A 24,781-nucleotide genomic window follows, 5' to 3' on the forward strand; every position below is an offset into this window, starting at 1 on the left:
TGTGACTCAGTGGTTAAGTGCCCCTGAGTTCAATCCCTAGCACCAAAAACAAACAAACAAACAAAAACCAGTGGAGAACAAGAATCACAGACCCTGAAGCTTACAGTTTTCACATAAACAGGCAAAACCAAGTAAATATTATAAAAGATGAGGCTAGAACTCTATAAAGGAAAGAATCTAGACATTACATTAGAGAACAATGGGAAAACCTATTCAGACACAGAATACTGCTTACTTGATTCTGCTTTCTGGTTTTCTTGTTTTGTGGTTCATGTTCAATTTCAAAGAGCCTCAAAGAGTCAGGCCTTTTATTTGTATTAAATTCCAAAAGCAAAGATAAGCTGTTTTGTTTGGTTTAGCTTTTCTTTTTCTTTCTTTCTTTCTTTTTTTTTTTTAAATTGGCCACCTGCATTCACAATTTAAAAGCTGCAATGAGAAAGGAAGGGTGCCCTTTGGAAAAATGTTTCTCCATATGCTCACACAAAACAAATTTAAAAAATAATTTGAGAAATTAAGAATCTTATGGAATGTTACTTTTCTGAAGCTAAACATTAAATTTGAAGGTAAAAAAAAATCATTAATCCTGGCAGAAATATTTTGGCTTAATAATGCATTTCTTTCTAAAAACAGGAGAACCCTGCCTATGAAAAATACATCCGACCACTATTACAAAGTTGGAGATCCAAGCTATGAAATAACCAACAGTAATCAAGGAGCAAGCAGCACTACAATGGTTCTATAGCATATATTGGCAAAATTAAAATTGATATACATATATGTGTGTGAGTCATCTTTTAGACATAGTCTGAAGTAGTATCTATGAGATATAATCTGTGATTTACTTCAAAATAGTCTATAAAAAGGGGGCGTGAAGAGCTATTAAAATTGGTCACTTGGTAGGTATTTTGGTGTTCACTACACTACTCTCTCTACCGTTTGTTGGATATTTGAAATTTCCCACAATAAAAAAAAAGCGGGTGGGTGGGGGACCATATCCACTTGTAGCATTTGTACTAGACCTTTGTTTCAGATATAGCAAAGCCAAATCAGTTTTTTTCTCTCTCTCTTTTGGCTGGGGATCAAACCCAAGGCATCATGAATGTTTGTTAAGCAAGTACTCTACTACTGAGCTACACTAGCATTTATCCTCAGGTTTAAAAGGACACAAACATTCCAACACACTGTTCTCCAGAAATGCCTATGCTTGGTGTAACCTAAATAAAATACAAAGCCCTAAGAATGCACTGAAGTATCAACTTTTAAAAATCAACTCTTCTGGGCTGAGAATGTAGCTCAGTGGTAAAGCACCTGTCTAGCATGAGTTGTAGAGGCCCTGGGTTCAATCCCCAGCACAGGAGGAAAAAAAAAAAAAAAAAAACAACCTCTTCTGCAGTGAGAATGATCAGAAACTTCATAGAAACAGACACAATAGTTTAAAATTACCCGAACATAATCAAGGGACATTTTTTCATACCATTTCCAATTACCCAACTAGATAAAACACTCAAATTATCAACTAACAAATGAAATTGAATAAAAATTTCAGCAGCTGCTTTTCCCAATTTACTCATATAAACAATCCTTTAGTTATTAATAATTAGTAAACCTGAGAAAATTTACCAAAGTAAATATCTCCAGTAAATTGGGCAACTAGAGCAACTAGTATATTCCTATTTCCCCAACTATTTTTAATTACAATCATTTTACTTCATATTGATCTCTTTCTAAAAACAGGAGAACCCTGCCTATGAGAAATACATTCGACCACTATTACAAAGTTGGAGATCCAAGTTATAAAATAACCAACAGTAATCAACTAAACAGTTGGGGATTTTTTTTTTTCTTCAACCATCACTCAATTTGAAATGAGAGCCAATCTTCTAAAGTGGTAGCCTTGAACTAGTACATCAATTTACCAAAACCAGAGCAACCTGTCAACAACATTAAGGAATCTTAGTCTGAAGATGGTGAAAATGGGTTGATTACAGGTTTCTGGTAATTTATCAAATCTTAAAATAAATTTTCAGGAAGACATGGGGAAAAGTTAGCAAAGTAAATGTTCTTATCTTTTCATAGAGAGAATCTTGGAATATTTTCACAGAGAGGAGGAGAAAAAGAGTGACCTGCCTGCTCCAGGGCACAGAGTCTCAAGAGTTCCACTCTTCCCTTAGAAAACAGGGCAGAAGTTACATGCCTTCCTTTTTTATAAGGTGTGCTAGCAAACCAGGAAGTCTCACTATAAATTAACACAATCCTTCCTGTGAGTAACTTTCAAGAAATAGAATCAAATGCAAAATAAGACCAGAACCAGGCCAGGCCAGTGGCATGGTACATCCCTGTAATCCCAGCTACCTGGGAGGCTGAGGCAACAGGATCCCAATTCAAGGCCACCTTGGGCAACTTGGCAGGACCCTGTTTCAAAGTAAGATAAAAAGGGATGAGGGGCCGGGGATGTGGCTCAAGTGGTGGCGCGCTCGCCTGGCATGCGTGCAGCCCGGGTTCGATCCTCAGCACTATATACAGGCAAAGATGTTGTGTCCGCCGATAACTAAAAAAATAAATATTAACATTCTCTCTCTTAAAAAGAAGGGGGGGGATGGGAATGTAGCTTTGAGGATGCATGAAGCCTGGATTCAATCTCCAGTGGGGGGCGGGGGGGGGGCGGAGAGACTACAATGAAATAAACAAAATTACATACATTTCCCCAACTATTCCAGATTCTTCTTCATTTACAACAGTTCATTTCTTCTTTTTAGAAATAAACTTAGCTTTGATAATAACATGCAATTGTGGGTAACCACAATATATGAGGATAAAATAGCTAGTCATTCTTGTCCCCGTGCTTAGGACAAAACTGAAATAATGAGTCATATTCAGCACTATGACAACTGAAGAAAAATCTGTAATCTTTAATATAAGTGCCAATGGAAACTTTGTCAAACAGCACGTTCACCATTCAAATATGCACTCTTTTAGACCTTGAGACAAATTCTATCCATCCCTGCTTCAATGACACAATAGAGTTCTTATAAACTACAATCTAAGGTTCCATTGAGTCCTCTCAAAGAGTAGGACATAAACAATGCATACTTCAGACAATGAATATGATTTTTCTCCTTTAAGTAATAACAACCACCAATAAATACAGATCTAATTTTCTTATTTCATTTTTTTATTAGGTTTTTTTTTTTTTCCTGGTAGACAGAACACTTGGGAATTATACTGCACCAGGCATAAGAAATAAGATTTCTACCACAGGGACATTTTGTATTCGGAATCCAATATAAATATTTCTAGTCAGACATTTCCATGGCTACAGATATTTGGTTGCTTGATTTATATGCATAGAAAGTAACAGTTGTCATAACTGTGAAAAGCCGTACTTAATAAGTACCTTTAAATGATTGGAACAGTTTTCCTTTATTTTAATACTGCTTATTGGTTTGGAAACTAGGTCACCCTACATGATATTTGATTTTTTTTCAAAGGCATCATGAGTATTCTGCTTTTTCTTTCATTCCTGTATTTTTAGCCTTCTAGTTATTTGGGGCCATTTTATCAGAAATCATTTTAGCACTGTAATAAAAAAAAAAAGCTCTGTTAAGGATAGATTATATACCATAATGATTTTCAGACTTCTTTTTATAAAAAAGGTATCTGGAGACTCAGAACAGGCACATGCATACTCAGGGTAAAGGAAACAAAACATAGAAGAGTCTGCTAAAGCATAAAACTTCCTTCTCAGTTCTCAATGCCTTCAAATAAATACAAATATTAAAAAAAAAAAAAAGCCCACATTGTGATTTAAAAAAAAAAAAAAAAAAAGTCTCTTCCATTTCCAGGAGAGTCAGTTTCCAGGAACTTCTCCAGCGCTGGGGATCAGTCATCCGTCTTCCGGGCTAATCTACAGAAAGTCCAGTTGTGCTCCACTGTGTTCTCATTGGCCCGCTCACTCATGTGATGCACGCGAGTGTTGCGGATCGTGAAACCTTGTTTTGTAATGTATTCCATGAGGTGGACCCGCAGAGAAACTTCCTGGTGATAATCACAGGGTCCAAAAGTAAAGGAAACCTGGCAGTCTCTGGTGTCCATCATGTGCTTATTCCATTTGGTAAAATAATTTGAGATGCCTTCTAGTAAGGAATGGACCTTGGTGGTGATGGTTAATTGAGTTATGATAACAGCCACTGGATTGGAGTACTTAGAAAGCTTCCGGGTACTAGAGAGCTCCACAACCTCTTCAAAAGTATCCATAGGATACAAAGGCTTTGGGTCGTTGAGACATTGAATCAAGGGCTCGATCTGGTAAAAATCTGCTTCTTTCCGAAGCAGATCAAATTCCTTAAAATCCAGGGGTAAGGTCAATTCTGAAGTTCTTAAGAAGTTGAGGACGTATCGGAAAAGAGGTCCATCTCGATCAATGAAGTAATTGCCTTGAGGGTCTCGAGCTGTGGGGAAGTCCCCCCCAAACATAGCTCCAAGCATGGAATCTGGATAACGCGTCAGTGTGGTGAGAGACGTCGTATACAAGTGTCCACCTACATTTAACGTGACTGGGTCAGTCATCTGAAATTTTTTAAAAAATAATCAGTCACCTGAAATTTTGTAAATCCTAACTTTGACAAATTAAGAAAATTAAAAGTAACAAGCAAAGCTAGTACTAAAATTCCTTTAAACTATAACATATTTGACAAAACCATAATGCAAATGGCTTTACTTTCAATGACAAGCCCACACAGATTAAGGGATCTAACATTTGCTTCAATAGAAAAGAAAGAAGAAACTGGGCATAGTAGCATATGCCTGTGATCCCAGAGACTTGGGAGGCTGAGACGAGGATCCCAAGTTCAAGGCTGGCACCAGTAATTTCATGAGACTCTGTCTCAAAATAAAATGTAAAAAGGCTTGTAATGGAGCTCAGAGGTAAAGGTCCCCTCAGTTCAATCCCTGGTGGAGGGCAGGGATGAGGGGAAGAAAGAAGGATACATTCAGTTCTTCAAAGACTTAATAATCAAGGGCATGACTTCAGAGCCATACAGTTTCAGGACCAGTATCTAAGTGTTTGGGTCACAGGAAATCAAAAGAAAAACTAAAATACACTCATTTTTTTTCAGGTTTTTTTTTTTAAGATCTTCGGTTTTCTTAGCTCAATTTAACATAAGATAGATAAAATTATCTGATAATGTAAAGATATCTACTTTTAATATTTCTTTGAGGTTTCCCCACTCAAAAAAGAACAAATCATAAAATCAACTTTAAAAATAAAACTTTGTGCATACCTAATCTTGATAACTTTTTTATGGAAATATGAGTGTCAAACACTAAGTTGAAATATACTGCTGGGTGGGCTGGGGTTGTGGCTTAGAGGTAAAGCATTTGCCTAGCATGCGTGAGGCACTGGGTTCAATCCTCAGCACCAAATTAAAAAAAAAATAAAGATATTGTGTCCACCTATAACTAAAAAGAAAATGAATATTTAAATACACACACACACACACACACACACACACACACACATCTGGGTCAACACAACCTAGCCACTAAACCAACACATACTGGAAGAGTGGTAGTAATTTTAAAATTTCATTACTTGATAGTGTATTCACATTTGTAACATTAATATTATAATCTGAACTTTATTGTGAGAAACAAAACCCTTTAAATAACATGTATCTTTCTCTTAGAAGTCTATTTAAGAAAAAGTAAAGATGCAGGTAATGTTCAGATACTAGGAAAGTAAAATATTACCAGAGGAGGAGAAAAAGAGGGAGACACAGGAACACACAAAAAGGGGAAGAGGCACATTCTCAACTGTCATCTCCCTAGCCACAAGAAAATGTCCTCCACTCCATAAACTACTAGATCCTTTAGTATCACCACTCCATAAAGTTTAAGAGTAACATACTTTAAAGATCAAAAAGGGATTTCTCTCTCAAATAAATGATTATTAAAAGTTGCTTTAAGAGTCCATACTAAGTCTGCTTCCATTAAAACAACAAACAAAACAACACCCCCCTCCAAAAAAATACATCTAAACAAATTGAAGGGAGAAGGAGTTGCACAAGTTCCTAATTTGCATTCTTGTAAGATATTTTATATCTAAGGCCACATAAGGGGGGAAAAAAGGTACAAAAACAATTTTACAGCCTTCAAAGTGCAGTTGCAAGGACTACTCACCATATAGCCCCAGTCTCCATTATCCATCTGTTCCAGTGCTGCGTTTTCAGGAGCCCAGCTTCCAGGAAAACTTTGGAAAGAGAAAAAAGGACATACGATAGAATAAGCAGTTATGAAAACAGAGGAAAAAAAGGTTCTCTCACCTAACAGAGCAGGCCAAACACCAGAAAAACTACTTGTCTTTGTTCAACTAAAGCCTACTACAGGGCAAAGACCAGGCAGGGAGCTCTATGGGCATCTTGAGAGCCTGTCCAAAACAGAGAACTATCCTATACTTGGGAGTAAAAGGAGAAGCATAGAAGTAAATCAGCCATTCAAATTCTCTCTTTTCTCTAAAAGTCAGTTTTTAGAATGTCTATAAAAGAATATTATGGTTAACTAGTCAACCTTATCTTGGTACAAACCTATGATGGTCTTTCTCTGAAAGGTCATTTAAGAGAAAGGCAGGAGGATCACAAGTTAGAGGCCAGCCTGGGCAAATGAGCAAGACCCTGCCTCAAAAATCAAAAAATACTTTAAAAGGGCTGGGGATGAAGCTCAGTGGTCAACAGTACCCCTAGGTTCAATCCTCAGTATCAGAGAGAGAGAGAGAGAGAGAGAGAGAGAAAGGAAAGCCAGACACAGTGGCCATGCCTGCCGTTCTAGCAACTCCAGAGGCTGAGGCAGGAAGATTCCAAGTTTGAGGTCACTCTGAGCAATTTAGCCAGACCCCAGTCTCAGGATAAAAAAATAAAAAGAGCTGGGATGCAATTCAGTAGTAAAATGCCCCTGGGTTCAATCCCCAGTATGAAAACAAAAAGGAAAATTCTATTCATCAGCATAAATTAAACATCTCAGTAAACGCATTAAACATAATAAATTTCCCAAGATACAAGTATCATTTTCCAAAGAAATATATCAGAATAGTATTTATTGTACAATATAAAAAGCAAGTTATACTTTTAATAATGAGGAATTTATCTTCATGAATAGTCAAAACAAAAAGAAAGCAATTTAAATGACAAATTGGTAGAGCCCTATTTGGGACAAAAAGAACCTTTCTGATTGGGGTCAGAGTTGTTAGCCAGCACTCCTAGAGAGCCAGCCTTAGGACACTAATAAACACCCATATGCTAATGATGCCAGTTTCAATTTATTTTTATCTACAATTCAAGAGCACTTAAACACTTCCCAGCCTTAGTTCCCTCTCACACACTCCATTCCCCAAATCAACCTGCAAAGCAAACTGTAGAGCAAATTTCAAAAGCACTGGCAAGAGATGGTAAGAAACACGGACTTCTCCGTATTCATCCAGGAAAAGCATCGGCTTTTTTTAATGCAGTCTTTGAACAGATCCACTTTTCCCACTTTTAGAGGAATCTGGCACACAATTCCCAGAACAAGCTCTGGCTACAAAAGATCACAAAGGCTCTTTCTCAAAAGGTCACTCAGGCATGTAGAGAACATTTGCATAGCACAGCATGGGCTGAAATCAGAGCCTGAAGCATCTATTTCTCCACCTTGCAAATTCTTCAAAGCAAACAAGCTAAAATGTAGACCAGAGGATGTGCAGCTTTTACTCTTTACACTCAGCAGTTGGATACAGACATGCTACTGAGTGAGAAATGGAACAAATGTCAAATTCAGGGCTGCTGTGACAAATCCGTATTCCTCTGACTTGCTTCATAAATGGTGTCTGAAGTAAACAGAACCAAGAAGTGAACTTTACCAACTTGTCTTGCCAGCATCTCATGCTGATACTGATAACAACAAATCAGTAACTGTGCAACTGAAAAGGCCAGTCCTTTGGAAGTTCTGGTAAGTTCTGCTCATCTTTGGCATTCCCTGTCACTCAAAGTATTATTTCCTAATACCTCAATAATTGATCATTCAACCAACATTTATTTTGAATCAACTAGGGAGAGGGAGCATATGTGCAAGATATACAGAAACAGGAAAAGGCCACCCTTGCTCTCATGGAGCCTTCAATCTACAAAAGAAGGCAACACGCAACTGAAGTACAGAATTCCAAAGTGCTACAGAGATGGACTGGCAGACCCTGCAGGAGGAAAGTCCAAGATTCCAAATCAGAAAATAAAGAAAGAGCTCACTCAGTGGAACAAAGAAAATTTGCACAACTTGAGAAGGGATTCCAGAAAGAAGAAGCAATTTAAATAGACAATGATATGTACATCTTCCCACCCCCCAACACTGCTGATATAATAATCCAAGCACAGATTACTGCCCCCATTTTAGAGATGCAAAATAGAGAAACCAAGTAGATTAAGTGGCTTGTTCAAGGCCCACAGATGGGAAGTAAATTAATAAGTATTGGGTTTTCTGGCCCCTTGTCTAGATCTTTCCATAAATACCCTCCTTGAACAGATATTGAAAAAAGAGAAACCCCAAAACCAAGAAATTGAAAAAGATTAATTTTAGACTCTCTATAACTACCTATTAAACCTATCCACCTACTAGGGACTTATTTACAATTGTACATAACTCAGCCTAACCAGTCATAAAGGGTCTGTAAAAATTCCTCTGAATCTAAGTTTTAAAATGGCAGAAACCTGGGGCTGGAGTTGTGACTCAGTGGTAGAGCACTTGCCTAGCATGTCTGAGGCCCTAGATTCAATCCTCAGCACCACATATAAATAAATAATATTAAAGTCACATTTACAACCAGAAAAAAAAATTTTTTAAAAGGCAGAAACCTACTCACTAGTGTGAATAAGTGACATAAAGAACTCCAATCCTAATTGTTAAGTATCTTAATTGTTAAATGAGAAATGGAGTGACACAAAGAACTTAAGTGACATAAAGAATCCAATCTATCAATATCCTAATTGTTAAATGAGAAATGGAATACCAATAGACTGATGTTATACTGTTAGGCGAGGTCTATTTCTAGTTCTTTCCTTCTTTTTTCTTTTTTACTTCTAAATCAAAACAGGGTAATTTCTTGAGCAGTCATAAAAGAAAATTTGATGATACCCATAAATCTGTTCCACAGCAAAAGCCCAGAATCTGTACAAAGATGTAAAGAAACTTCAAACTTAATAATTTAGGAAAACAATCCAAAAGTCTTCCTATACTTGTGTATAAGATTCATCAAAACAAACTGAAGAACAGTCACGGTTAGTCACTTCCAATAACAATAACTAAATTCTAAAAAAATCAAATTGCTCATTAAAGAGTTCAAAGGGGAAAAAAATATTAAATTTTACCTCTACTCCTTGTTTCTAAATGTACTAAGTAGAGATGCTCTGATAAAGCAAGAAAAAAAAAAAAAAAAAGCCAGGAAGATTACTGCTTACCCAATAGTTGGATTCTGAATTAATGGCTATTATTCAGAACATATCAGAGGCAATGCAGATGGATGAAATAAAACAAAATCCAAAAGAATTTCCAGAATAGCTTCAATCTCTTCTACCAAATCATTTTCCAGAGCTGCTAACAATTAGAAAATGATTCATTTGCTTTTCATCTTTTCTCTCTTCTGCAGTCTTCCCTGGAGGATTAATGAGAAGTGACCACAAGACAGGCAGTAAAAGAAAGACCTTGAAATGGGCATCAAATAGGCCTGTTTCATTTGATGAAGGTAAAGAAAAATCTTATATGTCAGATAATTTGTGAGGAACGGAGATTCTAAGGGTAACAACAACAACAAATTTCTCTTTATGGTGATTTTCCTTACTAAAGATTGTTTTAAAAGACAGTGAAAGCAACCAAGCACAATTATAAAATTCAAAACACAACACTTTCTGACCTGGTAAAAATCAGTTCATCTGAAAAGATCTGACCTTTGATGAAAATAAATTCTTGTCCCAAAGTCTATAAATCATCACCAAAAATTTGCCTATGTTTATTCTTAAAAGGTTAGACAGTGTAATGTTTGCAGTGGTTCAGTTAAGGAAAACATACTGAAGAACTTTCAAAAGTTTAAAAGAAATCAGAGGGCTGGGGTTGTAGCTCAGTGGTAGAGTGCTTGCCTAGCATGCAGGAGGTGTTGGATTCAATCCTCAGCACCACATAAAAATAAATAAATAAAAATAAAGGTATTATGTCCTTCTACAACTAAAATATTTTTTAAAAAGAAATTACAGATTTTTCAAGGTAGAAAATCTGGAGAACACACAATCCAATAATAAGTTATTAGCTTAAAAAATAACCTAACATGGACTGGGATTGTGGCTCAGTGGTAGAAGGCTTGCCTAGCATGTGTGAAGCACTGGGTTCAATTTCCAGCACACATAAAAAAAAACTAAATAAACAAAATAAAGGTATTGTGCCCATATACAACTTAAAAAAAAAAAAAAACTAACCCCTAAATGCTACCTTCCTTACCACAATAAAACTGCATTTACAGGCTTATGAGTTATAATGAACTAAATTTAACCCCAAATTCTGGGTTGATCTTTTCTGCTACAGACTAAGAATCCTGCAGGGCCAAAAGTTCTACTCCTATATATTACTCTATACACTGCAATATAAACCTCCAAATTTGAACAAGTAATAAGAAAAATCTCTAACTACTACCTTCCCAGAGTTTCCAGGTAGCCCTTTAAAATGCTTTTCTACTGAAACCTTTGTGTCTGGCATTCTGAAGGCAGGACTCAATAAAGTCTCTCCATCTATACTTACCTTCAAAATTGCCTTTGTACTGAGTTTCTGTTCTTGAAACGTGGGAGTTTGAAAGTGAAATACTTTTTATAGTAACTAGTTCAGCGACATCTAAAGGAGTCTTTTGGGTTAACATCCACATACAAGCCAGCACAAGTAGCCAGACATACAAGGATAATGTGATTATGGTGTTAGATTAGCCCTAACTCAACCAATGCAGAAATGGATCTTTTCATATATATATATATATATATATATATATATATATATATATATTGTTGGTTGACCTTTATTTTATTCATTTATTTATATGTGGTGCTGAGAATCAAACCTAGTGCCTCACAAATGCTAGGTAAGCACTCTACTACTGAGCCACTGCCCCAGCCCTGGATAATAACCTAACCTGGATCTTTTCTTAAGTAATTCTTTTTTCTCCTCTCTCAACCATGTGGTCTAGAAGAGAGGAGATCTAGGTTAAAAAGTGACTGATTGCTAAAGAACTGTCAAAGAGTCACAAAATCATAAATTCCTCTTATCCTCAGTTTCCATGAGATAAAATTATATCACTTCTCCCAAAAGTAATTAGACCATTTAAACTCTAAATGAATGTAAAAACTGGCCTATAGTGCAACAGCCCAGGAGTAGGGTTCTGAAGTCACATGCAGGCAGTACAAAGGAAAGAGAACTGACTACCAGAAGGGAAGGACCAGAATTCCAACTGCTTCATTATTATGAGACCCTGAGTAAACCACCCATATGCCCAGCTTCTTCTTTGGGGAAATGGAGAAAATAAACAAGATCATGAATATAAAACAAGTATTATACCAATGTGAAAATACTTGTGGCAGTAGCTTAAACAAAATTTCTATGGTAAAGAAATTTGAGAATGTGAACACAAGTAATTTAGAGCATAGGCCTGCAGAAAGGGTGAAAAAGTGGTGATGGCCTCAGTGTGCTTCCAATGTCCTTAAGACCACATTTCCCCAGAGTTCCAGACAGGTCCGCTACAGGTAAAGGGCAGAGTCCAGTGTTTACAGAGCACAGACATCTGAATGTCTGATCTGAGAAGGAACTTCTCTAAAGCATGACTCAGGATTATCTCCCAGGTAAAGCCAAATGCAAATAAATATGTGAATTTCATTTTAAATAGCCCTCAAATATCAAAATCCAAGACACAGGATAGATTCACAGGATTCACCTGGGACTCCTTTATGTAGTAAATGCTTTGGTTAAAATATGATTTATGACTATTTGAATCACAAAACTTAGCAATGGCATCTATGACTATCTTGACCACAGGACCCTTGATACTTGACACTACAAAAAAAAAAAAACAAGTACCCCATATTGACTGATGGTGTTCAATTAAAGAGCAAGTTCTCTCAACTTACCAACAACCCCTGCTCATAAAAACATTCTTTTCCTAGTTACACGTTTGTTCACTTGAAAACAGCTCAATCTGGGGCTCGGGCCTGTGCTAGCTCAGCTTCTTATTCCAGGATCCTTCTCGTGCTAGGGCATTTGTGGCAGTGAAGAAAATGAACATGCCAGGAGGATATGGGAACGAGTAGATATTTGGGCTACCCCAAACACATTCTTAGCCTTTGGGGTGATCCCAAATCTATTTGCCACCCAAATCTCTTCTCTCACAAAGTCTCAAAACTGGATTTATCAACTTGTTCTAGAACTGGTATACTCGAACCGAAGAAACCCGATAACTTCAGCAGAATATCTAAACAGGATCTCAGTCACGTTTCATTTCCCGGTCCCACCCCCAGACACAGCCTCCACGACACCATCAGCCCAGCAGGTGCTGCAGGGGCTCCCCACGACCACGGTCAGGATCCCCTCTGACATCAAGCACGAGAAATGCCACGACCTCCACAAATCTGAGCATCTGAGCCACGAACTCGGCTGCAATCGGTGTGTCTCTTCAGACCAGAAAATCCCAAAGGCAGGGCTCAGAAGCCCCCTCCTTCCTCACGCTTTAAACTAGGGCAAGCGCTAGCTAATAAGCGCCACCCCCCAAAACACAGCGTTTCCGAGCAAACCCAGAGGGGTCCCGTCTGGGCCCCCGATTCGCCGTCGCCCCGGGAGCCAAGCCCGAAGCCCGACCGGAGCGCGCACCGGAGCCCCGAACCTCGGCCCGCGGGGCCGCGCGTCCCTGCCGGGCGGGCCCCGGAATCCCCGCCCAGGCCCGGCCGAGGGCAGCCTCGCCGCAGGCTCGTGCCAGCCCCGGGACGCGCGGCCCGAGCTCCCCCGCGGTCCCCTCAGCGCGGCCCGCCACCTCCCGGCTCCAGGCGTCCCTGCCCAATCCTCTCAGCTCCGCTCCCCTAGCCACCGGGCGCCGGCTTCTCCCCATCCCCGGCCCTCCTGTGCCCGGGCCCCGTAAGCCCTGCGCCCGCCCCACTCACTGTGCGACAGCGGCGGCGGGCAAGCCGGGAGATGCCGGCGGCCGGAGGGCGCGAGCGCGGGGACGAGCGAGCCCGCGCCCGGAGGCGGTGGCGGCGGCGGCGGCAGAAGGGACGACTGAGCCGGCGCCCGGAGTTGCGGCTCCAGCTGCCCAGCGCGGGCGGCGCCTTCCCAGCAGAGCTACGGCGCCACGAGCGCGGGCGCCCCCTAACGGCGGCGCGGGCGGGAGGCCACGGAAGCCAGAGAGCCCGGCAGTCGGGGGAATTCAGCAAGCGCAGCCTGAGTTGAGCGGTCAGGCGGGCTGTACCGCAGCCCCGAAGCCCCGCCCCAAAGCGCCAGTCCCGCCCCAAGGCTCCGCCCCGGCTATCTAAGCCCCGCCCAGGATACGTCCCCGCTCCCCGCCTCCGCGTGCAGTCCCGGGTCCTCCCACTCCCGCGCCCTCAAAGTCTGTGCCCTCTCTTCGCTGTGTGCTCTCCGCTGGTGTCTCCACAGGTGTTTCTCCTCATTCATTTCACAAACTTGTATGGACCCTACCCACTACGTGCCAAGCCTGGGGAGTACAGCGGCCACTAAAATCACGGCGGGCTCCAAGACTCAAGGAAACAGCTAGTTGACAAAATATAGGTGTTTAGTGTTGAGAGGGGCATAATTAGAAGACTTCGGTGGAAATAAGGGAAGGGAACCCCTGCTTCAGATGCTGTAGGCAAGGAAGATCTGAACTCCCCGCATGTGTCCAGAGCCCCTCCTGGCCTTGTCCTGTATTAGGAAGCACGCCCTATAAAAAGGACTTTAAGGAACCCCCTGGGGCCACCTATCCGGCCCCGTGGGTAGAGCAGCCAAGGGCAGCCAGATGGAGAGGACAAAGCCAACTGCAACAGCCTAAATGACGTCGTGCAAAGACTTGGAGGCTAGAAGCTCTGCCCTAGTTGAGCTGGTGGAGGTTGCCATGTCTAAAGGTGCAGAATACCTAAAGCCTTAAAGCTAATTGATCTCCTTCCAAATGCTTTTCCCAGTTATATGATATTGGTTTTGCCCGTTTCCCTTCTCCAGGAGAACCACTTGCCTCAGCTAGATTTCATGTCTGCACAGGTGAGAGGTGCTTCTCAAAGTTGAACTTTTTTCTTTTTATGGTACCAGAGATTGAACCTAGATTAAACTCACTGCACTGTGTCACATCCCCAGGCCTATTTATTTAAAGAGAGGATCTCACTAAGTTGCTTAGGGCCTCCCTAAGTCACTAAGGCTGGCTTTGAACTTGAAATCATCCTGTCTCAGCCTTCTGAGCAGCTGAGATTACAGGAGTGCACCACCCTGCCCAGCTCAAAGTTGAACTCTTTTTTTTTTTTTTTTTTTTTTAATATATATTTCTTAGTTCTCGGCGGACACAACATCTTTGTTGGTATGTGGTGCTGGGGATCGAACCCGGGCCGCACGCATGCCAGACGAGCGCGCTACCGCTGAGCCACATTCCCAGCCCTTGAACTCTTAATCAATATGATCATCACAGTCATATCTGATATTTGGATTTTCTCCACACACTCCAATGGATAGACTAAGTAAATAACATGCTTCATCAACATCACTGAGTACATTAACATATTCACAAAAACTAGGTGAGGATACAGGGAAGTGTTTGTGAAAATAATAAGTACACAAAATAGTATACATGGTACAATCCTAATTTTGCTTTTAAAAACATATGTATGCTGGGCACCATGAAAGACACCTGTAATCCCAGCCACGTGGGAAGCTGAGGCAGGAAGATCACCAGTTCAAAAGCACCCTCAGCAATTTAGCTAGGCCCTAAGCAACTTTCTGAAACCCTGCCTCAAAATAAAAAAAAATTAAAAGGGCTAGGGTTGCAGCTCAGTGGTAAAGCACCCCTGGATTCAATTCCCAAAATAAATAATAAATAAATAAATATACATAGACAGTTATTTCAAAGGAAAAACACCCCACCATTAATCTTAGTGTGCAGGTAATAAAATGTAAATGTTAGAGACTTATTACATTTATTTATTTATTTATTTATGTGGTGCTGGGGTTTGAACCCAGGGCCCATGTACATGTGAGGGAAGCACTCTTTATCAACTATATCCCCAGCCTAAGACTTATTACTTCTTAGTGTTCTTCTTAATTTTACTTATTGTCTAGACTTTTATATGGATATTGAATTTATAATCAGAAAAATACAGTGAGTTTGGTGGTAGGGGTGTGTTTTAGTCAGCTTTTTCAATGCTGTGACTAAAAGACCTGATAAGACAATTTCAGAGGAGGAAAGGTTTATCTGGAGTTCATGGTTTCAGAGGTCTGTCCAAAGACAGCTGGTTCCATTCCTTGGGGCTGGAGGTGAGGCAGAACATGGCGGAAGGGTATGGTGGAGGAAAGCAGCTGGGAGAATGGCTCCAGAAAGCAGAAAGAGAGACTCTACTTGACAGATACAAAATATATCCCCCACAAGTATACCCCCCAATGCCCACCTTCTCCAACCACCCCCTACCTACCTTCAGTTACCACTTGATTAATCTCCATCAAGGGATTAATTTGCTGAGTGAGTTAAGGCTCTCATAACCCAATCATTTCACATCTGAACGTTCTTGCACTGTCTCATACATGAGCTTTTGGGGGATACCTCACATCTAAACTGAAACATGGTGTTTGTTTTCGTGGTGCTGAAGATAGATAAAACCCAAGGTTTTGCAAGTAATACCTACTCTACCATTAAGCTATACTCACAGCCCAACAATGAGGTTTATTTTTTACAAGAGGACAAAACAGAAATTACTCAAGACTTAGATCTCTAGGATTCAGTGCCACTGAAAATTCAAAATTGCTTCCAGTTTAATGGTGTCCTTGAAAAAGTCATCTACTCTTTCAAGTCTTTTGTTTCCCCGAAATAAAGACTGCAGAGGATTAACTTTGTCAGTGATTTTGTTTTGTTTTGTTTTTTGTCTGATCAATTCCTTAAAGGCTTGATAGTTATTGTAAATTATATTATCATATATATTTATATTTCATCATTTGCTTATGGATATTGAGATAAAATTGGTTTGTCAAATCATTTTTTATTCATCAAACTTAATGAACTTTTTTTTGTTCTAATAAGTCTGTAAATTCTCTTGAATTTTCTGTGTGAATAATCATAGAGCCGGGTGCGGTGGCACGCACCTGTAATCCCAACGACTAGGGAGGCTGAGGCAGGGGGAATTCGAGTTCAAAGCCAGCCTCAGCAAAATTGAGGTGCTAAGCAACTCAGTGAGACCCTGTCTCTAAATAAAATTCAAAATAGGGCTGGGGATGTGGCTCATGGGTTGAGTGCCCCTAAATTTAATCCCCAATACCCAAAAATCATCATCTTCATCTTCAACATCATAGAGTCTGCAAGTAAAGATAGTTTGCATCTCCTGTCCTGGCTTTATTTTATTTTCTTTTACTTGTTTTTTTCTGTGCTAAATTCCCTTACACAGTATAGCAGTAATGATAGTAGTTCTCCACTGCTTCTAATGTGCCACCATTAACAATAGTGTTTGTCATAGATTTTGATAAACCTTTTTTCAGTGTAAGGAAGCATTATTCTGCTTTACTATGAATGAGTGCTGAATTTTATCAAATGTAAAATTTTCCCCCTAATAAAACAAATTATTATCATGGATTTTATGAAACCATTCATTCATTCCTGGGATACATTTGTGACATATAGTTTCTTCAATATGATGCTGGGTTCCATTTGATAATTCCATTTATTTATTTATTATTTCAGTACCAGGGATTGAACCTAGGGGCACTAACCACTGAGCAACATTTTTTATTTAGAGACAGGGTCTCACTGAGTTGCTTAAGGCCCCACTAAGCTGTGGAGGCTGGCTTTGAACTTGATATTCTCTTGCCTCAGCCCCCCAAGCAGCTGGGATTACAGGAGTGTATGCTATCTGTGCTTGGCTTTTATGCCCAAATTTCTTTCTTTCTTTCCTCCCCGCTAATGCCCCCGCCCCAAGTACTGGAGATTGAACCCAGGGGCACTCTACCATTGAGCCCTATCTCCAGCTCTTTTTTAAAATATTGTGACAGAGTCTTACTAAGTTGCCTGCTCTGGCCTCAAATTTATAATCCTCCCACCTCAGTTTCTCAAGTCACTGTGATTATAGACGTGGGCCACCAGGCCCAGCTATGTCCGGGTTTGTGTTTAAGACCATCCTCTCCTCTTTGTCTGCTGCTCTCTGATGCACTGGCTCAGTCACCTCCATGGATTCCATTACTACCACTAAGCCAAAGGTTCCCAGACCCGTATATCCAGCCCAGCCCTGTCGCCTGAACTCCAGAGCTGCAGATCCTGAATATTCTACGGTGCCAAACATGTGCCAAGCCCTGGGCTAAGCGCTTTCACCCTCTGTGTCAGTTACCTATTGCCTGTAACACATCATCCCCAAATGTAGGCGTTTACAACCACAGACATTTATCATCTCGGTTTCTATGGGTCAAGAATTTGGAAGCAGCACGGTCTGTCTCGAGCTTGCAATCCACCTGTTACCAGGGGCTACCATCATCAGCCACCTAGAGAACTGGCTTCCAATATCACTCATGTGGCTTTTAGCAGAAGGCATTATTTCTTTGTCACATGAGCCTCCCCTGACAAATGGCAGCTGACATCCCCAGAGCAAGTGATCTAAGTGAGAAAATGACAGAAGCCACCATGTCTTTTATAACTCAGCGTTGAAAGTGCCATACCCAAATCATGTTGGTGTTGCACACCAGCCCTCCTAGTGTGGGATGGCGTGAACACTGGGGGGCCGAGGTCACCAGGACTTATTTTAGAGGCTGCCATCACACACCCTTGCCACAACTCTGCGGGCAGATTAGCCTCTCCATCCCACGGTACAGATGAGAAAACTGAGCAAGGAGAGGTGAAGTCATTGGTCAAGGCCACACAGCCGTATGGGAGGGGAGGTTGGAACCCAGCTCCACCTGTTCCACATGGCTTCCTCCTCCCTCACAGTCCATGGTCCACCACCGGCCTCCTCTTCCATCACATACGCAAACCACAACTCTCTTCCACCACCCCCGAAACTCCCAAGTCTTCAGCTCAGCTCAGCAAATGGTGCCATCATCCTTCCATCTGCCCAAACCAGAAGTTTTGAGTCATGCCTGCTCCTGCCTCCCCCTCACTTCCCAGTGCCAGAGCACCCAGCCTGCCAAGCCTTCCCCCTCAGCACAGCCTGGATCCATTTCTCCTTCCCCCTCTGTATCTCCACCACCACTGCGCCAGGCCAAGCCACCAAGGCGTCCATTCTGGACATCTGCAGTAGCTCCCTCACTGGTCTTCCTCATTCTCTCTGCCCCCCACGCCTCCCGTCCATCTTCCTCTCTCCAGCCTGAGTCACCTTCAAGAACACAAACTGGGGTTGTGTCACCCTGCCCGCCTTACACCCCTGCAGTGGCTCCCCTTACCTTCAGGATCAAATTCAAACTCGCTATGGTGTGTGTGCTCTGCTGGGCCCAATTGTCCAGCCTCCTCCCCCACCCGCTCACCTCTTTCTAGGGCTCGTTCATATTCTCTCTCTCTCTCTCTCTCTCTCTCTCTCTCTCTCTCTCTCTCTCTCTCTCTCATTTCAGGGCCTTCCATTATTCCATTCCCTGGGCCTAGAATTCTCTTCCACCAGCTCTTAGATGCCTGTCTCTGTTCTTTCTTCAGCATGTGGTCACCTCCTCAAGGAGGCCTTTGCCAACCTCCCAGAGAGGCTGAGGTCCCCCAGCTATAACTTACACAGGGTCTGCCCTTCCCTCTCTTCACCTCCTTGCTTCTCAGCAGCACTGTGAGCTCCCTGAAGGCATAGGCTGCATCTATGGCTTGGAACAGCACCCTGCAGTAAGAACAGAATTCCACAGTGCTTGACAGTTATCACATGCTCAACAACTATTTTTTTCTTATTATTATTATTTTTGGTACTGGGGATTGAACCCAGAGGTGCTTAAACACTGAGCCACATCCCCAGCCCTTTTTTTAATATTTTATTTTACATTTTAATAAGAGATAGGGTCTTGTAAGTTGCTTAGGGCCTGGCTAAATTGCTGAGGCTGGTTTGAACTCATGATCCTCCTGCTTCAGCCTCCTGAGCTGCTGGGATTACAGGCGTGTGCTATTGCACCCAGCAACACTCAACAACTACATGACAGTTTGGTGCCTCTTCTCCACCACCTCCCTTCCCCCTGGCACTCCACACTCAAGCCAAAGGGACAAGGTTCAGTTCCTGAGATGAACTCCGGGACCCCCACCCACCCACCCACCTCCAGGTCTTGGAACATGCTGTTCTCTCTGCAGGCACGCCCTTCCCTGTGTTCACTCAGCTAACTCCGGTTCATTCATCCGCAGCTGTAGCTGCCAGATTTAGCAAACGAAGACAGGATGCTCAATTAAATGTGGAGTTCAGTTAAACAATGAATAATGCTCTCAGATAGGTATGTCCCAAATATTGTACTAAGTACAAGCATCTAGCTGGGCATGGTGGCACACGTCTATAATTTCAGCAAGCTTGGGAGACTGAGGCAGGAGGATGGCAGGTTCAAGACCAGCCTCAGCAACTTAGCAAGACCCTGTCTCTAAATAAAACGTAAAAAGGGGGTGGGGATGGGGCTCAGTGGTTAAGCACCCCTGGGTTCCATCCCTCGTACCAAAAATAAATAAATACAAGCATCTTGCATTTCATCTGGTAACCCATCAGGAACCATCACCTCCAAGTAGGTGAATCGGCCCAGCACAATGGTAGCTGAGGGGAAGGGAGGGGAGAGATGGATCCTGGCATCCACCCCCACCCCCTAACCCTATTCACCCCCTCTCTAGGCTCCCAATTCAGCCCCCTGCTTGCCCCCACTGAGCACAACACTCATTCTGGTTTGAAATGGTTTGTCACCAACTAGACTGTGATCTGACAAAGAGGACTGTGTGTCTTCATCCGGAGCCTCTTTCACCTGGAATGACCTTGGCACATGGGAGACGGTCATGTTTACAGAGCAGAGAAATGGAAGCGCATTGAAGAGGAAAAAAGCAACAAGATGAGAAAAGGAGCTGGCCAATGAAACACCGCCAGGAAAGTGAGACAGGGATGAGAGTCCCCGGGTGACTGCCTGCACTGGGCAGCTCCCTTCCCGCCCCCTCCACCCCAGCGGCTTTGCCTGTCAGTCCCAGCACACCCCACACCTAGGTCTCCTCTCCCCACCGCAGCCACAGGAGCATTAGGATACTGTGGAACATGAATACTAAAGAAAACTGTCCGGATCCTTTGGGGGGTTTTGGAAACAGCCACTTGAAGCCAGGTGTGGTGGTGCACACTTGTCATTACAGCTGATCAGGAGGCTAAAGTAGGAGAATCACAAGTTCAAAGCCAGCTTCAGCAATATAGCAGGCCCCTGAGCAACTCAGTGAGACCCTGTCTCTAAATAAAATATATAAAAAGGGCTGGGGATGTGGCTCAGTGGTCAAGTGCCCCTGGGTTCAATCCCTGGAACCAAAAAAAAAAAAAACAGCCACTTGAGCATTTCAATGTGGGAGTCTGTGTTGGGCCAGAGACTGAAGGATGAGAATGCCCCAGGGAGAGAGGTGACCCCAAAGATTGGGGTTTGGGGCTTAGCTGATTTGAAAGTCCAACCTGCATGCAAGCCACACAACCTCTCAAGCTGAAGCTGTCCCTGGAAATACCCCAGGAGGTTAGGACCCTAAAGCTGTCAATTGCATGGGTTATTCAGTTTTGTCTGTTTGTTTGTTTTGGGTACCAGGGGATTTTAACCCCTGAGCCACATCCCCAGCCCTTTTTTTATATTTTATTTAGAGACAGGATCTCACTGAGATGCTCAGGGCCCTGCTATGTTGCTGAAGCTGGCTTTGAACTGGTGGTCGTCCTGCCTCAGCCTCCTGAGCAGCTGGGACTCCAGGCATGTGCCACTGTGCCCAGCTGTACGGGTTATTCGGACCCAAGACTTTGCTGAGTTCCTTCCAACTAACCCTTTAAGGAAAGCAGCCAAGGAAATAGTGGGAAAATCCACTCCATTCTGCCCCTTTTTTGTGGGGGTTTTGTGTGTGTGTATGTGTGTGTGTGTGGTGTGTGTGTGTATGTGTACTGTCCCTCTCTAAGTCCCCTTTGGTTTCTGTGCCACTAGTTTCATCAGCTGAGGTTTCCTTGGGGGTTGTGAATGGCCTCCCCTAACATTTGTATTTACCAGCTGCCCCAACTTGGAATTAATATCCTAATCATTGCCTTCCCCATCCCTGTTCCTGAAAGAGCCCTGTCCCTCATCATACTTGCCCCAGCCTCCTGGCCACCCCTCTGGCAGAAGCGACCCTTTCAGCCAGCAGTTTCCAGCCCTTCCCCCACTTCCAACCATGGAGGTGCTCAAGTTAGTTGGACAAGAGGGTTCTTATTTTATAAGGTTCCTAATTACCTGCTGTTTCTGACGTCCTCTTTAATCAGCTTCCAGAACTCTGCTGGAAGCTAAGGAACCAGGGGAAGGAGTCTGGTTCTCACCAGCCTGGAGAGAAAGGCCTGTGGTTGTCCTTGGACGTCACCATCCTCTTCCCCATTATGACTCCCTGTAATTATAGAGAATGGATCTTTCATCTGCCCATGACTCAGAAGCTCTGACTTCCGTCCTTCGTCCCAAGAGTATCTCCAGGTGTCTGTCACCTTGGAAAAGTTTACCTGTTACCTGGGAATAAAGCTGCCTGGCTATAGCGTGGCCAGCTGGCCTGCAAAGGCTGGTACCAACTCCAGATTCTGAGTTCTCATCTTCCCTGACTGCTCAGCACCCACCCCCACCTGCCACTTGTCAATAAGGTAGTTTCAATGCTGGCATAGAGGCACAGGACCTCAGGAGACAGAGGCAAGAGGACTGCGAGTTCAAAGCCAGCCTCAGCAACCTAGGGAGGCCCTAAGCAACTTAGTCAGACTCTATCTTTAATGAAATATAAAAAAGGGAGTAGGGGTGTGGTTTAGTGATTAAGGTCCCAGTACCAAAAATAAATTAATTTTTTTTTAAAAATCAGGTATTTCAAGCTTGGGTTGGCCTCCTGCCCCATTCTTAATCCAGACCACTGGCCCTGCTCAGCCAGAGCTCAAAGCCCTGCCCCTGCCCATTCTGTCCAGCCCCTCCCAAGCTGCATCTCTCGGGGTCCCAGGGCCTACTTTCGCCCACTTCTTCCTGTCTGTATGCCCATCCCCTTCCTCAACCCAGTGATGGGACCCAGGAACTGCCCCATGTCACCTCCAATGCATTGCTTTGTCAGGAGCATGACTGCCTGAAACACAATTAGGTTAAGACTGGGTCTTTGGCATGCTACCCCAAAACATGGCACCTTGGATGTTGAATGTTTTCAACTGAAGGCATTGGAGAGACAGCAGGTACAGGAGGGGACTCTCTGGCTTTCCCCTGTAGCAGGTCGCAAGCCCCTGACGTGAGAAGAGAGGCCCTTTCCATACCCAAAGATGGAGGGAGGCTGAGAGGAATCTGAAGGAGCTGGCCTTGGGTGCTGGTGACCTTCTCCCACTTGACCTTCACACCCTTTTGTCCTTACACTTTCCCACAACTCCCCACTCTTCATCAAACCCAGTGTAAAAACACCCAGGTTTAACTGTTTTTTTTTTTTTTTTCCAGCATCCTCAGGATGGTTTCTCCTTCACGTAACCCTTACATGAAGTACATTTGTGTATTTTTCTCATGTTAATGTGTCTTTTGCCAAAGGAAGGAAAGAGACCGATTCCTCTTATAGTTACTTCATAGAGCGCCTGAGTTTTACACAAGGTGCCATTGGTAATATTTGTGAAGCTGCCATAGTCGGGGCGGGGGGGAGGTTTCTCTAAATCTTCCAAGAGCTTATGAAATAAAAGCTATGATTACAAGGCAAGAAGGCTATTTTAAACCTATTAAAATGTCCCTCAGGATTGGCGACGGTAATGGGGGCCCAAGACCTCCATGGCTAATCGTGGGTCCGTTGACATCTTCGCAAAATAAAAGACAGCATCACATAGTGTGGTTACTATAGTAACTGCATCGAGAGCCATGTGTCGGCTCAATCATCTCACACATGTCATTTATTTCCTGATAACTGACATCAGGTCTGAGATGACAGGGTGAGATCCCAGCTTGCTCTCTGACTCTGTCACCAGCACCTCTCGGCCTCAGCTTCCCCAACTGCAAAATGGGAGAAGCAACTCCTTCTCAAGGTTGTTTCAACAGAGAAAGGAGACAATGAAAATATGGACGACTCTGATAATGCAGCGCCTGGCATGAAGTCGCAACACAATAAATTGGTAGCTCTTATTATAATAACTAATTGCTGCACCGCTGATTTGAAAAGATAAATATAGAATGGAAACTCTCAGGCAGCAGGAGAGCTGGGCTGAGCGTGGGGAACTCTTTGAGGCTGATGATATTTGATTGTTCCAACAAGGCCTCTTAAGACATCCATTTATTTTGGTTGCATATTGAATATTGTCCATTTGATTACCGCTAGGAATAATTAAGAAACCATGGCTCTACTGATGTTCTATGGCACTTTCGTGATTAGCTAAATATATCTTTTTTTTAGTATTTTTTTTTTTAGTAAATGTTGTTACTGGGGTGTGGTGTTCATATAGAAATATGCCCAAAGAAAGCATACATGAGAACAGCTTGATGAATTTATTTATTTATTTGTTTGTTTATTTATTTATTTTGGAGCACCTGGGATTGAACCCAGAAGTGCTTACCCAATGAGTCACATCCCCAGCCCTTTTTTATATTTTATTTAGAGACAGGGTCTTGCTAAGTTGCTTAGGGCCTTGTCAACTTGCTGAGGCTGGCTTTGAACTCATGATCCTCCTGCCTCAGCCTCCTAAACTGCAGGGATTACAGACATGTGCCACTGCACCCGGCCAGCTTGATGAATTTTTACAAAGTGACCATACCCTTGCAACCAACATGTAGGTCACGAAACCAAATATCCCCAGTATTCTAGAAGCCCCCTTCTGCCCATTCCTGGCTAATTTTCCCTTTACTTTTATTCTTTTCCTTTTTCTCCTCCTTCTCTTCCTTCCTTTTTGAGATATAATTTACAAGCCCTAAAACATATCAATTATAAATATACATGCTATCCTTTAAATCTGGGATGTCTCACAAAGGCCCATATGTTAAAGGCTCTGTCTTATCAGGAGGTGGGGGAGGCTTTAAGAGGAGGGGATGAGTGGACGGGCTTTATAAAGGTCATTGACGCCAGGCGCAGTGGTGCACACTTGTAATCCCAGGAGCTCAGGAGGCTGAGGCAGGAGGATTGTGAGTTTAAAGCCAGCCTCAGCAACTTAGTGAGGCCCTAAGCAACTCAGCAAGTCCCTGTTTCCAACCAAAAATATTAAAAAGGGCTGGGATGTGGCTCAGTGGTTAAGAGCCCCTAGGTTCAATCCCTGGTTCCAAAAAAAAAAAAAAAAAAAAGTCATTGGCCCTTTGAAGAGGACAGTGGGACCCCATCCTCTTCCTTGTCCTCCCCTTTGCATCCTGGCGAGAAGGTGGACAGTTTTGCCCTGCCATGATATGCTGCCCAAGGCCCAAAAGCAACGAGGCCCATCAGTCA

At 42.6% G+C, this 24,781-nt stretch overlaps 2 protein-coding genes across 6 annotated transcripts in view; one reads left to right on the forward strand and one right to left on the reverse strand.

The window, feature by feature from the left end:
* Positions 1–762, forward strand: part of Acox2 (acyl-CoA oxidase 2) — a 39,369-nt gene extending 38,607 nt beyond the window's left edge. The window contains exon 16 of one of the 2 annotated variants that reach the window (XR_003301970.2): positions 631–713. Coding sequence is in view for 1 of the 2 variants with exons in the window: in XM_026402051.2 (XP_026257836.2) it covers positions 631–693 (63 nt within the window). In the remaining variant the exon portion in view is untranslated. Of the gene's footprint in view, positions 1–630 lie in introns of both variants that reach the window. The other variant, XM_026402051.2, reaches the window with a different exon arrangement.
* A 2,197-nt stretch (positions 763–2,959) lies between these two features.
* On the reverse strand, positions 2,960–13,275 carry Kctd6 (potassium channel tetramerization domain containing 6). Of its 4 annotated transcripts, XM_026402055.2 has the most exons (4): positions 12,171–12,933; positions 10,801–10,900; positions 6,178–6,247; positions 2,960–4,566 (listed from the first exon to the last, which is right to left on the reverse strand). In XM_026402055.2, the coding sequence occupies exons 3-4, from the start codon at positions 6,202–6,204 to the stop codon at positions 3,880–3,882; spliced, it is 714 nt and encodes a 237-aa protein (XP_026257840.1). In that variant the 5' UTR covers positions 6,205–6,247; positions 10,801–10,900; positions 12,171–12,933; the 3' UTR covers positions 2,960–3,879. The 4 variants fall into 4 exon arrangements, with proteins under 4 accessions (XP_026257840.1, XP_026257841.1, XP_026257838.1 ...); XM_026402056.2 differs by lacking the exons at positions 10,801–10,900; positions 12,171–12,933 and adding an exon at positions 13,194–13,275; XM_026402053.2 differs by lacking the exon at positions 10,801–10,900 and having other exon boundaries at positions 12,171–12,934.
* Between the last annotated feature and the right edge of the window lie 11,506 nt (positions 13,276–24,781).

Source organism: Urocitellus parryii, chromosome 3 (genome assembly GCF_045843805.1).
Source record: "Urocitellus parryii isolate mUroPar1 chromosome 3, mUroPar1.hap1, whole genome shotgun sequence".
In the NCBI taxonomy this organism is placed as follows: Eukaryota; Metazoa; Chordata; class Mammalia; order Rodentia; family Sciuridae; genus Urocitellus; species Urocitellus parryii.